The sequence below is a fragment of the Lagopus leucura genome, unplaced genomic scaffold (genome assembly GCF_019238085.1).
Source record: "Lagopus leucura isolate 7727_CA_CO unplaced genomic scaffold, USGS_WTPT01 Super-Scaffold_1, whole genome shotgun sequence".
NCBI lineage: Eukaryota > Metazoa > Chordata > Aves > Galliformes > Phasianidae > Lagopus > Lagopus leucura.
The window spans coordinates 21,376,475-21,394,801 of record NW_024962250.1 but is presented as its reverse complement, the minus strand read 5'-3'; the positions used below and the strand labels follow the sequence as shown (position 1 = coordinate 21,394,801).

Here is an 18,327-nt window from a genome sequence, read left to right as displayed (position 1 = left end):
GGAAGCACACAAAAGGAAAAACTTCCCGTCGGCAGGAGGAATTGCATGAAGCAGTGCTAAAGGTAGGAGAAACAGGAAAGCTGCATTTAGGCTTAAGAAAAGCCGTGAGTCATAGAAGCATGCTGGCAGCTCTGAACAGGCTCCCCAAGCACCTCTGGGAACTCAACACTTCCGTGCTATAGAGATACAGGGGTGATGGTTTAGGCCAGGACGCTGGGCTCCATGCCTTGGGACAGGAAGGCTGCTCCCACAGGTGGGAGACACAGTACTAGAAAAGGACATGCAGGTGACTGCCCATGGCTTTGCAAGAAGGCTGCTTGCCATACAGTAAACACAGAGAAGGTGCAGGGAAGTCTAAGAAACAGGAGAGGGCGCACACACTGTGCCTATTATGCAAAATTCCATCTTCTTTTTTTTTTTACTGGCAGTATTTCACTAGAGCTGGAGCATGCTCCAGCTTCCAAGGGACTCCAGTATGCTACAGAAGTAGAATGCTTTCCACGGTGTCGTGGCCAGCCTCTAAATGACACTATCATAGGGATGAAAAGGCAACATAGTTTTGGGTGTTCCACTGAGATTCAGCAGACCCATGTTCATACTGGACAAATGCACAACCATCAATACATGGTACTGAGCCCTGACTGAGTCCTGACCTCTCCAGGACACAGTTTGAGAACACAGCATAACTTGAGCCTCGTTTTAAGCAAATCCCTTATTATGGCTGCATGTCTAGGATGGCCACTGACCTGCTCAAAATCACCTACACTCGTTAGTGCTCAGCCCTGTTGGTAGAGTAGCACTTCAGACAAAAGTTTTGAATTTTATTGCAATTCAAAAGCCAGGACAAGCCAGAAATCACTTTTCCACCTACAGTCTGCTATCAAAAATAGGCTCTTGATGCACACAAACACACAAACCCACAAAAAACCTCCTACTATATGAAATCGATGTAAAGTTTCCTGAATACACTTCAATCCAATTTGTATATTCAAAGAGAGCTAGCAAAGCCCAGTCTGAAGGAAAAGACAGTAAAGACACCTTGAGATCCTGCACAAGCAAACAAGCACGATAACTTGTTTCTTAAAAAAACAAACAAAAAAAAAGAATTCACATAAGCTTAGAAGTATTTCCAAAGAATTGTTGCTTAAAAGCTTTCTTGTAGAAAGGCACTTCTGACTTAAAACAATTACAAAAATCAGCAAAGATGTTTATTGCATAATGTAAGGAAACAATAATGGACAGTTTGCATAGATGCTGGAAACCAGGAACAGATGAGCACAGGCTGTACGCAGCATAAACATGACAATAATATGGATCCTAATTCACTATTGTGAAACACCAAGATAGAATGCTGGAATGGCTTCAGATACACTTACAGTAAAATATAGCCCATTTTACATGATAATGAGTCTTTGTGGGCATTTGATTCAAGTGTCCTGAGATACAGAAAGCTAACCCTGCTGATGCTCTAGGAACTGACACAAATGAGAGGACTTTTGGAACTACATTACAGACTTCTCAATAGAGAACAGTGTTCACAATGCCATTTAGATCCACTACAAGTTCAATTGCAGCATCTGTTTAACCTTAAGCAGCAAAAAGGCACTGACAGAAGACAAAGTGCTCGCGAGCACAAGGCAGGTCCTGCAGGAAGAGGAGGAAACCATCCTGCAGTGTTGACAGTCACCAAAAGCTCTGACAGGCAGCTGCCTGGAAGCTGTGGTTCCTGGGCAGACAGTGCAGGCAGATAACAATACCGACTCTTTTCGCTGATGCTGTGGCATTATACATTCCTCTTCTCTCTGACAAAGTCAGCTGCTCAGCCAGATTCTAGACTATCTATTTCATCACCAGAAGATACGACTTAGTGAAGATCTTTCTGTATGAGAATTAGCACGTGTATTTTTCTTTTCTGTATACTCTGTGAAATCAGACTGTTTCACAGTCCTACTCTGCACCAAAGCTGAACATCCAGTTAGCTGTGACAGTTCTCCACCCAATCATTTCTATTTTCACACCAGAAAGATTCAAACCTTGCTAGGCCCAATACCAGATGACAGGTCCCACACAGAACAGTAAGTCAACCATCCACCTCCACCATGGGACTGCACCGCTGCTGGGTCAATATAAAAAAAAACATGCTGTCATCAGCAGGGCTACACAACCAGCATTTCAGTGGACAGGGTGCACAGCTCCACGACTCTGCAATCTCTGCAAGCTCACATCTGACTCTGAATGTGTTTTCTCCTTGCAATAGCTATAACACAGCATGCCTGAGCCTCACAATGCCTGTTTTGCAGCTGGGATGTGAGCAGTAACACTGGCAGTTGTACCAAGACAGGACCATTACCAGTGAAGACAACAGCATAAGATTCAGACATCAAAAAAACTACCAATATACTAGAACAGGCTTGCTTAATTCATGCAGCTACAGCTCCTCAGCTACCTCATCCCAAGCGAACACGATAGATATATGCCAGCTAAAAAAGCCATAGACATGGGGACAGCTTTAGAAGTGCTCAGCCCAGAGGCAAATCTTGCCCAGTGCATGTAACTGCTCCTCATGCTTGCATCAAAGTGTGGCAGCTTTACACTCCCTGTACTCATGCCCTACCTTAGCGGGTTTGAGGCGGTTTTCTCCAAGAGACCCTTGTGGCTTCTGTCTGTTAGTCCCATAGATCATGGCCACAAGATGATACACACATTTGATGAGAACCACAGGGTAGCCCAGTTAATCTGGCAGAGCAGCCAGCCAGCATGCAAAGCAGAGAGCAGTGAGTAATAAAGCACCACACCCAAAGCAACAGCTGAGAAAATGCCAAGTGCCACTAAGATTCACAGAAAGACATGCACAGAACTTTACAATTTTCAGGTGCTTATATACCAAAAGGCACCAACCCAATGACTTTGTTATTGGTTGTGAAGAAAGCCAACTCTTCTACAGAGCTCCTGGTACCACTTCCAGACAAGATCTGGATGGTAAAAGTAACATCCAAGAAGGGTCTCCAAACACATTTCCTCTCCCCTGTAACTTACTGTCAATTCAGTTCTTCATCTGCTCCAATACCAGGCATTGCAGTGCTGCACCTCTTTGAATGCCTCATCCAACACAAGCTTGGTGGGCGTTCACTACCCTGGAAAGCTGTCTTATCTTTCCTCTCAAACCCATAACCCAGGAAGGGCAGCTGTCACCACTCCATGCCTGCTGTTGCTGTCCCAGAAGTATCATTGGCTTGGTGCCTGTGCCACCCGTGAGTTTTCAGACAAGCAAATTAGTGTGATTCTCCTACCTTTGTATGCGAGCTAGTAAACAGGAATGGGAATTGATGGGATTGGGGTTACAAGCTACAGTCCATAAGCCGTGATCTGATTGCTGCCTTGAAGTCTCTGTAACAACAGCCACAAGTCAGATCCCAGAAAACATGGAGGCAAGTAGTGAAGGGGAGGAAAAAAAAAAAAAAAAAAAGAACAGGTAAGAAAGAAACCAGTACAAACACCCAAGCACAGGTAAGTCAGCCATGCCACATGGCAAAGCTCCAGTGTAGTGACACTAACAGAACTCCCCACAAAGGCAGCACACTGCTCCTCTGCCTACCTGGTTGAGGGATCCATAATAATGCAGAATACCAGGTTCAGCCTCACTTCAATACGTCAGGCATTTGAGGCTGGCTGTTAAGCCTGAGAAATAACCTGGTATGCCCAGCCATTTGTAGTGGAGGTGGAAGAGGTGTCTATCATGACTTCCACAGAACATGAGTCCTCAAGGGAAGGTGCTGTCACTGAAGTTTTTGACTCATGAGACCCACTACCTCACATGCATCCCTCTGGTTCTTACTGCAGTCAGTTTTGGAAGCTTTTAGGATTACAGAAGTGACCTGTACTACTTCTGTTCTGGTCTCAACACCTCCTCTCCAGTAGCAAACTCTTACAACTTTATTTTAGATTTATACAAAAAGTGTCAAAAGAGTACAATTCATCTGGCAAGATAAATGCCTGACAAGAAGGGAAAGGGCCTCAATGCCACTAGGTGACACAACCTTGATATTTTCTGGATCTTCTACAAACATGTTATGAATTAACTGTGTCACCAGAACTCTCATGACAACCTTGCTGCCAGAGGGCTTGAAGAGAAAGGATGGCTTACCTTAAATTTTATCTTGTTTCATCACTGCTAATCATGGTGATGATTACAGATTACATGATGAAATAGACTGCTTGTTACCCTAGCTCAACTGAACTAAGTCTCTTCCCATTAAGTCTACTCATACCAGGATTCCAGGAGAGCAGCAGTCTTCTATCTTAGTTGCATAAACCCTGATGCTTACCATTCCTACAATCATCTGAAGTTGTCAGCCCCGGAGCAGAAAAAGCAAGAACTATTCTTAAGTTGAGACAACAGGAGATGCCACTCTACCCAAACTAAGTAAATTTACACCCTTTACTTTTCCCAGTCTACTCTAGAACTTTATGCACAACAACTACCCACAGCAGCATCAATTCCCCCTACTTATCCTACTTTCTGCCTTTATGCTCAGATAGTTCTATAAAAACAAAGCAAACAAACAAAAAGGCATATATTTTGTAACTGAAAATCCACCTTCCTGAGGAACTGATTGGAGTAGGGCTGCTTCTTAGACCTTTTGGTCTCTCTCCAGATTGGACTGGCAAGATTAATGGGAGAAAGGCAGCATCATCTTCTGAAAAAACCTGACTTGAGCCAGCAGAGAACTGAGCTTATTCACTTTTCTAGTCATGGTCGCTGATGGCTTCATGAACGCTGAATGGACATCTCTGCGAACATCCTGGAAGAGGAGTCCAAAGTATTAAGGAGAAGTGCCCCAAGAAACCACCAATTTTCTTCCTCTCCCTGCAGAAAGAACTTCCGAGAGTATCCACTGCAGTTCATTCACTGGAGGCCCTCTCCCACGTGCAAACAGCTGCAGTAATTGCAACATCACACCACAGGGATCTGCTACCCTGCCTTCTGACACAAGCTAGAAGCTTTGCCTACACCACTGCATGAAGTGTAAGGAGCTACACTGCTGAACCCCTGATTTGGGTTTTGCCACTCGCTTTCCTCCTGTCCTGAGCAAAGAACTCCACTTTGCAGCTAAAGACGGGGATGAAGAGGAACAACCTGCCTGTCCAGGGAGCTGGAAGAGTAGTTACCCAGCTCTAAACAAGACAAAAGTTTGGTTAGAGGAGAGAAGCCAACACAACTCTGTCCCACAGCTGTCTTTAACCGAGAACAACACATGTAAAGCTTGGCACGCTCCCAGAAGATCAGAGCCCACAGAGTATGCAGAACATTAAAAGTAAGCCAGCAGAGGCTCCCAGCAGCTGGCAAAACTGAGATTACATCCACCTGTCTGAACATGCCAACAAAGAGCTTCCCCACAGGCTGGGCAAGTGGTGGGACCATAAAATAGAATCACAGCTACAATCGTAACTCAGAAAGGGGCCAGCTCCATTCCCAGAAGGGAGAGCGGCTGAGGTTTGTCTGAGCCAATAGCAGGTGCATAACAGAGACTGAAAGGGGAATTACTCACTGTGTGTTCATTTTCCACATTCGCCTGCTGTCTTCGGAGATCAGCCCTAATGAATGCTTCAACAAAGAGAGGAAGAAAAATGTGAAGGTAGTTTTATTTCCATGCAGATCCCAAATCAATTTATCTCATACTCAAAGAGGTAAAGAGGCCCAAGGAGAATTCATAATGGTGAGCAAGGGAAACCACTGTCCCTAAAAAGGAAGACAGCACATCTATATGGTGCAATAAGGAGTCTCTGTCCTTCCTTTTTCAGAAAGTACATCTTGGAAGCCCCAAAAAGCAACCAGGGCAAGAAGCCTTGGATCATTTTGCAACACAAACCAAACGCTTCAAGAAGTACTGTGACACTGCCACAGGGCTGCTGTGTGGGTTCTGCCCTTCCCTGAAAGTACTGCCACCCCTCAAAGCCCTTCAATTCACATGCCAAGTTCAAAAGGAAGAGTCACAGCAGAACACTCAGAAATTTAATTACCTGTCATAATGGACCCCAGGAACAGGAAGGAACAAAGAAAGAGATTTCCTGCCTTTGTCTCGAAGTGATCTATGATCTTCCCTTGGCCAATGGTGAAGGCAATACCGAAGATCTACAAACACAAGGTCAAGCTGTACTGTTATAAAGTAGCCTGTGCAGCTTCTCTGCTTTATCAAACTATCAGAGCACACAGGCCTGACAAGCTGTTGCCCTCGTTAGGCTAAAGTTTGGTTATAAACACGTCCAGGGATACCACCTTTCAGCTGATGATAAGACAGGAGACCCTCAAGGCTGAAAGCCCATCTCTGGGCAGAGGGCAAGACCTCTCTTACTAGACTGCTAGGAACAATGATGGAAAAAGCAAGGATGACTGGCATCCTGATGGACATTTTTCTTAACAAAAATGGTGAAAAGAACGGGTGCCAGTAAACAAATGCCACAAGGATCGCTGCTTGAAAAGCCAGGTTCTGAGGTGCTTAGATCTGCAGCAATAATCACAGACAAGAAATGGGACTCAGGGCTGGAAACTATAGTTTGATATCTCTGCCTATTAAAAAAAAAGAAAGAAAAAGAAGAAAAACACCAACCTGTGCTGAGACGTTAAGGAGCCCTGATGATGTTCCTTCTGATTCTGGGTATGTCAACTCTGCAGCAAACTCAAAGCCCAGGGGAAGGTACCCTGTCATGAAAAATCTGTAAAGAAACACACAGAAAAGAAAACTCAGTGACTGCTAGGAAGAAGACTGAAGAGGCACGGTGTATCACAAATGCCTGCTGGATGCTGGACTTTTGCTCGGGACATTTCCCATATCATTGCCACAGCCCACACAGCTGCCTGACTCTTTGTGGCACAGGTCTCCCTCCTCCCCACAAACACTTTTGCTCACAGCCTCAGGCATGGAGCCAAGCCTGCAGGAGGCTGCGAAGAAGGAGGCAGTAAAAGCAGCATCTCCCAAAAGCAACACAGAAGGGCATCACCCCCAGCACAGTCCATCAGCCAGACAGCCCTACATGCATTTTCCTTTTGTCCTTATCCAACATGGAAGCCACAGGCAGGATGTGGCTCTCCCCAGTCCCTTCTGGGCCATGACTTTTGCCTCCCTCCTCATATCCTAGCAGCTCAAGCATGGAGGAAAGAAGCCTGTGCATGAACTTACCCTAGAATGCCTGCAGTCACAAAGACCACCCAGAGGTGGCCTAGATCCAGAGTGAAAGTGTAGACTATCATCCCCACCAGAGACATGATATAGACCACTAGTGTTGTCTGTCTGCAAGGAAAAGCACAGTCAGGGTTTTATATAATCAAATTCTCCACTTCACTCATAGATCTTGGTATATTTTGCAGCACCCAGTAAAGAAAAAAGCTGTGCAGCTCTCACGCACTCCACACTCTGAATTATCAGATCTGGAGGACAGACCCTCACCGAGAACAGAGGGAAAACCAAGGATGTTGTTTCATGTGTATTTGTTTTTCAATGCACTGCAGTGATGCCAATTCTTGTGTTTGAACTAGCTTCTACATTTGGAGAGGTGAAATGTAAGCTGAATAAGAACTAGGCTCAAGGATAGAATCACAGTTTCCTGGCTGTGCTGACCAGGTTTGAATTAGATGGAATTTCCATAAACAAGAGTCCCAAACTTCAAGTCAATGCCAAAATACATTCTCATCATCATAAGCCTCCATGATGAATCTGTGATCCTCAGAAGCTTCATCTCTGCTAGCAGGGACAGTTGGCACATTGGGAAAATTGTTTTCTGCACCCCCATCCAGTTTTGGTCTCAGTGCAGAAGTCTGAAGTTAGTTTCCCAGGCTTATGGTTCAAGTTCTTGAAGCAGTTTATAACTGCTTCACTATTTCTTGACAGTTGCCCATATTTGCACTTCACTCCTCAACTCCAGGCAAAGAAGATGAATGAGTTAGTGACCAGATGTGGTCAGGACCTTGTTTCATATTGATGCTATGTTAAGCTGCAAGAAGGAAGTTCCCAGAACACACAGTCCTCCAATGAGAACTAGGCTGGCTCAGAGAAGCAGGCAGATCTTGCAGTTTAAAGCAAGTTATGTTTTCCACTGGAACTGCAGAACTTGGAGGGGGGGGGGGAAAAAATGAAGAAAACTTTTCAGTCTTGCTATGGATACCACACATTAGCAAGCTCAAAAAAACAACTAGCTCTCCTCACTGATCTGTATCCCTCAGTCACTAGACTCCAGCAGTACAAAATGAACTGACAGTCACCTGCGAAAGAATGCAAGGTTCAGGACAGTGGAAGTCACACACCAAGAAATGCCCTAGATGTGCATATTGAGCTTGACCCTACTTGCCACAGTCCCCAATAGACAGCTCTGACTGCAATTCCTGCTGCAGGAAACAGCCTCAAAGCATACAGGCAGTCTTTGTTAAACAAGATTTTAGCAAGACTCTGCTCCCCTGAGTATATCATGGATGACAAAAAAGGAGACTTAGTGACAAGCAAGGTCCAAAATTTTGCATACAAACAAAGGGCTTAGCCAAGATGCAGGCAGATACTGGGGCACAGGGAAACAAAGGAACCCCTGGGGAAAGACACCAAGGCAGGGTGTTTCTCATGAAGTGACCTTTTGTCAGCACATTTGCTAGTCAGAGGACAAGGAGAGTGCACTATGACTCTAGGGGCACCCGGGGCATGGAAGAATGCCTTGTTCTGCTTGATAAGGTTCTTATCATTGCCATAAATCTCTTATGGGAGGGATAAAAACATGAAGAAAAGATTCATAGAGGACATTTGTGAAAAATACAAGGACACTGCGAGCTGTTCCACAATGTCCCTACAGGGACTGAAAGTTATCCTCAAGTGGGACAGGTACAGCCAGTCTCCTGGAAAGGATGTCCAATGCAGTGAGCATTGCTCGAAGTTACGTGTCCTGCTACATCACCTTAGGACAACTGGGCAGGATACGGTGAAGGCATGCCCACTACACCAGGACTGGCCTGGAAAAGGGTTACAACAGCAGGCCCAAAAGGCAGACCAGGATAGGCTGGCCACTTTTTTTTCAGTGAAAACTCAAGTGTCCCGTTCTTTACTATCTGAGTCTTTCCTTCTCTCCACAGATTTTAACATACTTCAGGCCTGCACAGACCCAGGTTTAAAATATCACTTAGGTCCTCTACCTGGTCAGTGGAGGGAGATGGTTATTTCTGAAGCAAATATGACAGTAGAGAGCACTGTCTGGAACTGTTAGACTGAAGGCCATGTGAATATTGCTATTAAAAGTTAAGTTCAGCTGAAGAGAAGCAATGACCCAAGGCCTTCGTCTCTAAACCAGGCTCCCCTAATAAATGCCAAGGCACCCAAAGTGAACAGGCAGTCACCAGGTGTCTTTCCAGCCAGGAACCGAAGAATGCATAGAAAGTTCCATTTAACTCAGAATCAGAACTTTTCAGAATTTTTCAAGAGGTGCTCAGCTCTCAATCAGCAATCCCAAAGGCAGCCTGAGCTCTGGGACAGTTCACTTGTACATTTGTTAGGGTCATATCTATGCCTGTTAATTCCAAAACTAAGAACAGTGATGGGGCTGCTTTAGGGACTTGCCTGCCAAATAAAAGCAAGAATGCAAGGCCATTTGCCTGAGCACAACAGATGGGGAAAGCCTGACTTTCCACAGCCTCATCCCTGGAAGGAACTGCTGATGGGACAGTGATGATCAAACATCCACAAAAAGTGTTCTACAGTTCCTCATGTTACTAATCTCCTCCTGCTCCTCTCAATCACAGCTGGATCTCATTCACTTGCTTCTCTCTCCCTCTCTCTTTCTCTGAGCTGACTAAAAAAAGGACTTGACATCTTTCCTTCCTGATTTTCATGTGCTTACCATTTCATTCCTGACACTATCAGAGCAATGCAGAGGAGGGGGAGGGTACCTGCCTAGAACATCTGGCATCTTGACAGTTTTTTAAATAGACTTTTAAATGAGGCTAAATAAAGATTCTGTAGCATTCTGAGAAAAAAAAAAAAAAAAAAAAAAAAAAAGCTAGTTCCACAGAAATCCTAGTTACTAGGCTGCAAAGGAGAGCAAATTCCTAGCAGTTTTTCTTCACTTAAAGCTAAATCTATACCCAGATATTCTTAGGAGCCCATTGGGTAAGTTTTATGGGTGGTAGAGCTCTATTTCTCTGCACTCTCAGGCTTCTCTGCCCACCTATGTGGCCTCTTCAGCATATCCAGGATTTTATTTTCCATCTATGCTTGCCAAACTGTGAGTTCCAGCTCTGCCTGGTTAACCACAAAGTTCTTCAGCCCTTGTGCTACTACTGAGTTCTATTCACAGAGTCAGGAAGACCATCCACCCAAGCAGTGCCAATTGAGGCTACCTTACCACTAACCCCAATGTGGAAAAAGACAAGTTAGTTTGCACAATTAGCTACTGCAATTCACCAAAGCTGTGTTTCCATTTCCTAGGACTGCCAAATGAGAAATAAACTCAATGGTCGTGATCTAGAAATGACAAGAGACCTACTGGTCTCTCTATTAGTCATTTGCTCCTGTCCCCTAGCACGCCCCCAGGAGTCCTCATGTTCCATTCTTTCTTGTCAAAGAAGCCCAGTTCCTCTGCATTTCTGAACCCGTACTTGATTGCTAGGCTAGAGGCCATTTCCGAAGCTGCAAGACCGCAGCTTGCCAGATTCTCCTAAGCAGCCCACAAGATAGTTTAAAGTCAGTGGCACAAGGCAGTTTAAAGGCAGTGGTACCTTCCAAGATAAAAAGCTGCTGCAAGGAAAATACTTCTCAAGTTGCCTTCAACTCATCACATGCATATCACCAGAAAAGCCCCATCCTTCTCCTCAGATAAATTATAGTCTCAAAGCGAGCAGACAAACTGGAAACTGATTACGTGGATCCCCACAAAAAAAGAAAAGAAAAAAAAAAAAAAAGAAAAGAAAAAGAGGTGTGCTCCATTCCCTGAGACATGCTATACAGAAAAGTCTGTCAGCAAGATCTGAGTGCCTGAGGACTGGGAGCTACAGGACACCCAGAGACCCTTCACTGTTTCCTTGAAAATGGGCACAGTATGCTGGCCAAATCTGCTGTCTCAGCCCACTAAGCAGTAAATCCAGAACCACCCATCCACAACCTCGTCACCCCTTCCCTTGCTTTTGTCCTGAATACAGTAACATGCACTCATACAACGCCTCTGGGCAGTGGATTAAATGTGTCTTTCATTAAACAGGACAAAGATGCACAGAAGCTGATTTGTAAGGGCAGAGAAATGGTCTGGTACAGTCACGATTCTGCTTGTGCCAAGAGCTCTCTCATCCCTGGCAAAGCAGCAGTCAAGCTATCTTATCTCTCCCCTCCCCCATGTTTCCCTAAGGAGCACTATAGCACTAGACCTCATATGGGTCCATCAAAGACTAACATGCTGCCTCATACTTGAGACTAACTGGATTCTCAATAACTATGTTTTTTTTCCCTGCAAACCCTTCCCAGCAATTCAGTCTCTGGACAACCAAGCTGCAACTGCAGAGTTGCTCTCTGCAACTCTGAGGAAGGAGAAGAAGAGCACAGTCACTAGCAGCAAAGAGCAAGAGACTTACTTGTAGGTTTTGGTTTTGTCCAACCAGAGGCCAGAGATCAGAGCACCAGCCATGCCTGACAGTACAATGGTGAGTCCAATCCTGCCAGCATTCACCTCCTCATTCTGTGGGAAGACACACACAAAAACACAGGAGCCAAGTCATAGCCAAAAATTGAGGTGTGGAGAACCCAGACATGAAGAGACACCAAAGTTAGTGTCCCATACACGACTTCTTCTGTTAACTAGCTAATGAAAAGCAGCATTTGCAAGAACTCTTTTGGGTACATGCACTTTTCTCTGGGCCAGCCCAGAGAACACATGAATGCGCTGGCCAACATGAACAGGTACCCTCAGAGAAGTCAGCCTAAACTCAGTGATGCTTGATATCCGGCATCAGAATTTGGGCCACATCAACCAGGAAATCCTGGGACCCACTACAAGGTAGCATGGACAAGCTCTATTTGGCGCTCTGTCCCAGCAGTAAGCATCACAGCAGCTCAGCACCTAGAGCACACACAGCTTTTAGGTGCAGATACACCAACAGAAATCACTGTCAGGAATAGGGCAGAGACAACTGCTAGGAGAATCTCAGAAGAGCGAGCTTATACTTGAGTCATTTAGGATATGAAGGAGTTGTCTTTTTTAGAGCTCCCATTCTTCACAGAGAGCTGTAAAGAACAAAAAGAAATGATGGTCTCTAGCCAGTCAGTCAATCCAGGCCAGGGCCAGTCAGAAGTGCTGCAGAAGCACTTTAATCCAGGCCAGAAGCACTGTACTTCTCACAGACTCTCCTCTGGCAGCTAATAATGGACAACGGCATGCATCAGAAGGCCACAAAGACTGGATGCACTTACTGGGTAGTGATGGACTACCATGCGGTTCAGCAGAGTGGACAGGGAGTAGAAGCAACCTGCATTCAGACCTGAGAGGAGGATAAAAATGAGGCAAATTCAGTCTGCTGCTATTCTGCTGTAGAAATGATCAAGATCATTAGGACAGCAGTCTACAGTTAGGCTGCAGAATACCAGGAGATACTACAGCTGGACAGGCTGGGTACTGGCAGAAATGCAGACCAAGGACAACTGGATCTCAGCATGCAATAGGAAGCACCCTGCAATGTCAGGATGGTTCTTACCCGAACAGCCAGAAGAAAAGCTGTGCATATTTCTAGTAATGAAAGGTTACACAAGCTCTTCATAGGGTATCAACCCCTCCCTCACAGGCAGAGGCATCTTCAGCAGTGGAGCTGAGTTTTCTCAAAGCAATGGCAAAGTATCTGCCTCAGCATCAGGTGAATCTCAGGGCCCAAGATTCAGTTTACAACACTGCCACTGATCAGCAAGGTTTCCTTCCCAAAGAACCTGGCAGCTCTCTCCCGGCTGACAGTAAAGGACAATCTCTCCAAGCCAAAAAATACCAAAAGGCAAGAAGGAGCAGATCTAATGGCAAGCACAGACAGCACTTCCCCAAGGCACCTGGTGCATGCATCTGCATGAGGAAAGTCTCGCATTTTTACAAGATACCACTGAAGCCTGAAAAATAAAAAACAACTGTGAAAGTAATTGCCTTTCAGAAAGGGAAGTTAGATTAACTGTTAGAGGCGTCAGCCACCTGGTGAAGGTTTCTCAGTATCACCCAAGGTGAGAATGGAAACTGTTGAGGGTAATACTGGTCAAGCCATATTCAGACACCCGGCTGCAGTACATATGCAACGCTGACTGAGTTGAATGCCTTCCTGAAGGGCATGGAAAACAAGAGTGCTTTAAAAAAAAAAAAAAAAAAATTATTATTATATTTTTTTAAACAGTAGACAAGCATATCCACATGGGTGCTGGAGTAGCAGTACCACAACGGCTACACTCTCACCTTGGGTGATACTGAGAAACCTTCCCCAGGTGGATGATGTCTGTAACAGTCAGCTCAACTTTCTTCTCAGAAAGTCATTTACATTTGCAGTTAGTTTCTCTTCAAGGCTCCAGTGAACTTAGTAGGGGGAGGGACAGGGACACAGATTTCACCACTGCAGCTCACATATTTACAGCTCCATAAAGTGGCATGGGATTTTAAAATTCTGGCTCAGATGCCAGAAATTCTGACAGCCCAGATACATGTCAAGTTCCCACTTCCTGTTTTCCCTCTTTCAGCCTCAGCTAAAAGCAGAAAGATGGCAATACATGGTAGAGAAGTGCAGTCTAGTAGGCAGAGCTTTGACAACACCCTGAAGTCAAACTCCTGCTTCCCTATTCCTGATGCCTTGGGCAATCCCAGACCCAACCCAGCAGCTACACAGCTCAGGAAGCAAAGAAGCCACAAGATTAACAGCTGGAGGGAAGATCTCACTTTGTTCACACACCATCCTTGACAACTTTAAGCAGAGCTAACTTCACAGCTTCATGGGGCAGAACAGACAAATAATCTTAAGCGAATGATCCCATAAGCTGACTGCCTGTGGCAGTGCTTTTGTTCCAAATGCATGTCCCAGGAAGTGACTGGAGAGGCAAATATGCTGAGTGACTTGCTCTTTAGGCACAAATAACCAACCAACCCTTTTCAAGTGTTATCTAGAAAGGCTGGAAACTCCCGCAGCCTTGAAAGCTGGCTCTTTGCAACGCCTCACTATGGCAAAGCACCCCACAAGAATCTAATCTGAGTTCATCCCATCTCCACCTCTGGAGCACCCAGCTCACTAGGAGACACAAAAAACTGCAATGTCGGGTCGTGGGAGTGTGGCAGATCAGAAGTCCTTTAAGTCTTTTACCCACTGCTGCTTCATCTCAAAGCTGGGCACAAACATAGGCCAGTCATTTATGTATCTAGTACTTCTCACTTAACCAAGAGGACAGCAGCCTGCTGGTGACAGTCAGACTCTGGTAGCTGATGCCATATCAGCATGCCAGCTCCACAGAGGTTCTGTGATGCATGGGATTTCCAAGAAAGAGAAGGGCGCCTAATCCTAAACTGGGTGGAAAGAGATGCTGAGTTGGCAACAGCACTAGGCACCAGACAAAATACGAATTAAGACAAGTCCAAATTGCATTTGTGAAGGCTGACAAAAATGTAGGCATTTTACATGTCACAATTGCTTGGTGAAACTTCTCCACAAATTATAGTCAGCTGTTTGAATGCCTGTAAAATAAACAAGAGATGTGTCCAATGGTGCCTAACCGCCTTTGCGGATGAGGAAACCAGAACCAATAGCTGGGATAAACACATCTGAAGGTCCGGCCTCACCCGATTCATTAGTTAGTTACCATGGTTTACTTGCAGTGTGTTGTATAAGAACATTTTTGAGACCTCACAATGCCTCCTATATTTTACAAAGGCCAGAAAGGGGAAGCCTAAAGTTCCAAAAAGAGCTCTTACGAATCCTCTGACTAAATCTCAATTCTCCTGTAACTAAGCAGTGTATTACTTACAAGCCTTCCTCTTCCCCTTCATCATCATCATTATCCAGAAAAATGATTCCTTATGCAGACCTCATTATCCTGTCTTTTCATCACAGCCCCTTTCCAAATGCTGATTTTTTGGAGCTGTCTCATCATTCACACTTAACATTCCCTTCCCAAGCTTTCCCACCCTTTTCCTGCCCATTGCCTCTCTGTAGCAATGTGCAGTTCCAGTGCAGAGTTCAATCCAAGAAACTCAAGAGCTTCTTCATGCCCACTCTGTGTCATGACTCAGCTTTACGGAGGCAATGCCAGCAGTCTTTGGGAAAAGGCAGCCTGAAGGTTTCCCTGATAAACAGTTCACCTGCACCAGCACTGCTGCAGTGCCACCAATGTTTCCACCACTGCAAGTCTTACCTCCTGAAAACCACAGGAAAGGAGCTGGCAGCTGCTGGTAATATCATTTTATCTTAGAGATCCACAGGCCTTTTCTGACCTGGCATCCCATGAAGGCCCACATTCTTTCTAAAGCCATGGAGATGAAGCAGCAGGCCACTTCCCGCTCTCTCCTCTGTTGCACACTATGCTAATACAAAAGCTAAGACAGGCTGCAGATATCTGTGTTAGCGAGGAAGGATGACTCAGTTGTGCTCTTGTGGCTGCAGATGTCTTAAATCTTGGCCAACATAACTTCTGACTTGATTAGGAAAAACTGTCCCCATTTTTAAAGCCAGACAAGTTTTTTTTTAAAAAAAAAAAAAAAAAAAAGTTTCACTGCTTAGTTCCTTCTCTGAGTAACAGTCACATTATCTTCACTGCCAGCAGCCTTACAGTCAAGTTGGATTGATGCGAGGCTGACATAGGGAAGAGCAGAATAAATGCACAGGCTGGCAGGAAGAAAGGTGGGATTACTTTCCACATCATTTGTGACTGCCAGGAAGGAATTATCCCAGGGAGATCAGATACTAAATATGCCCTTCGTACTGAGAGCCTGCCTCTCTCATCTAGGGCTTGTTCACACCTATTAAAACTAATGCTTTCCCCTTTCTTTTTCCAGAAACATACATGCAAACTGAGCAGATGACACAATCCAGCTTTTAGCCAGCTTGCCTCAGTCTGTTTCTTGACAGCTTTTTTCAATCTCCACTTTCATAGAGGACACCAAGTACTAGAGAAAAACAAACAAAACACAACAGCAACGTAAACCAGCAGAGCCTATCAGTGGTCTGAGAAGTGTTTCTAGTGAACTGTCACACTTGGAAGGGAGAGGAGATTTCAACAGCTCCAAAGACCATTAGCAACCTCAGAAAATACAAAGCCATCATGATACTCTTTCCAATTGGACATTCCACCCACAAAGTTCACAGCTGAACACAGAACCACAGAAGTTCATGCACTTGTTATCTTTCCTCCTGAAAACCTTCCACAGCAAGATAGGAAGAGGGGACAGACCACTCTGCAGACAAGCCCACAACTCTATCATACAGCCAGACACAGGCTGCAGTGGCCTTCCGTGTCACCACTAAAGAGAAAAATACTTCTGAATAGGACATCTCAGCATCAGGAACAGATTCAACATATCACACTGCCCTCAGAGAAATAGCAAATTCAGTATGTAAGAACAGATGGCAAAAAGAACGTAGTCTCCAATCCTTCCTTCTACTTGCTTTATAGGGATTGCCAAAAAAGCTGGAGCAATCTGAACACCTACATGCTCCACATCACCTCCACTGGGAAGCCTGGCAATCATACACTTTCCTTGGAAAATAACTTGCACTCAGTGCAATGACTTGCACTCAAACACAGCTCCATGTTTCTTAAGTAAACACTTAGATTAGTTCAAGTTACTAATGAACTAGAAAAGAAAAAAAAGAAAAAAAACAACAAAAAAGAGAACTTGATAAGAAAATCCCCTGAACAGAAAGCGGTCACAAGCTGAGAGAGAAGTCGTACTGTGAGGTTGTGCTGTGCTGTGCTTGCGCTGCTTTTATTCTTCCCCAGCCATTTGCTTGTAACCACTGCTGGACAGACTGTGGTGCTAGAGGGACCCCTGATATGCGGCAGCACAGCTATCCTTCTGTTCCCCTAACCCTGCTCAGCCCAGTTACAGCCCTGGCACAACACAGAGAGAGGGGGAGAAGCTAAGCATATCTACCAGAACAGAAGAATAGCCAGAACTTACCATAAGTGACCATAAGCAGCACAAAGTTGGCATTGCGAAGCAGGCGGAGGATCGACTGCACATAAGAATATTCCTCTGATGGCTGTGACTGGATCAGGGCCTGAGCTCGGCTCGGAGGGTATGGAGGCTTCTCTTTGAAGACTGAAACCAGACACAAAATAAACCTGTTTGCAACAGGGCAACTAGGGAGCCTGAGCACACGAGGAGGGAACTACTCAAGAGATAGCACAGGGGCTAGTAAAATTAAGTGTATAAAACACATCAGCATCCTTCAGTTTTGATTCTCTGTGACACAAACTTATCCAGAAACAGGAGAAGAGAGTGTCTCTGCAACAACTCCTATCACTGGGGAAACACCTTGCCTTTAACAAGCAAGTTGTATAGGCATTTGGCAGAAGGGTTGGCAGGACTAATAGCATGGTCTGCAGGAAGGTGGAGAGACAGCTGCTAAAGCGTTGTATGGACATACAAATGTGAAAGAGAAATGAGAAAAGCCATCTGGCAAAGGCAGCCTGGTGCCCCACAGTGTCCAGTGCTTAGGAAGCCCATGCTAGGTTTTACGTCAAGTCTGGCACCTCTCAGTCTGGACAAACTGACTCTAATTAGCATTAAAGCAGTGCTCAGGAATCCCGGTTGTCAGTTATACACTGCTGTACTAGGAGACACAGCTATTTTAGTACCTTGTCTATTCCCTACCCCAGAATCATTAAAAATCTACACCTGACTCACCTACCAGGCAACATAAACAAGCTGGCAAGAGGAATCTCTTAAAAAATAATAATTTAAATATTTAGCAGGTAAGCTCTGCTCTCCAATGAGCATGCCAATCTGTCATGCAAATGTGTGAACTGGAAGCCAGACCTTTAACAGGGGGGACTGCATCTTTAGTGTCCTGCTACTGCCCTTAGCCCTTTTTTTGCTCCACTCCCAACTGGTAACCCTTTTTTTTCTTCCTGAGAACAGCATGTTCTTGCCACATAGCCTACCTCCTTCTCCCTATCCTTAAGATGTAATCAGCTCCAAGACATGACCCAAAGCCCAGCATCCTGTTTGTAGGCAAGACTGCGAACACTGAAATATTTCTATGATCAGCACTTAAAGGGCTTATTCATGCCAGGGTTTTATAACATAGACAGTCAAAAGATGAAATTAACAGTTTGGCAGGTTTGCTCACAAACCCCCTCC

General features: G+C 45.0%; 1 protein-coding gene across 1 annotated transcript in view; it reads right to left on the bottom strand.

Annotated features, from left to right (window-relative positions):
• Positions 1-18,327, bottom strand: part of FLVCR2 (FLVCR heme transporter 2) — a 32,967-nt gene that overhangs the window by 2,534 nt on the left and 12,106 nt on the right. Inside the window, 7 exon segments of the mRNA XM_042865733.1 lie at positions 5,550-5,605; positions 6,022-6,133; positions 6,609-6,714; positions 7,179-7,289; positions 11,594-11,697; positions 12,429-12,496; positions 17,143-17,283. Of these exon segments, the coding sequence (XP_042721667.1) occupies positions 5,550-5,605; positions 6,022-6,133; positions 6,609-6,714; positions 7,179-7,289; positions 11,594-11,697; positions 12,429-12,496; positions 17,143-17,283 (698 nt within the window).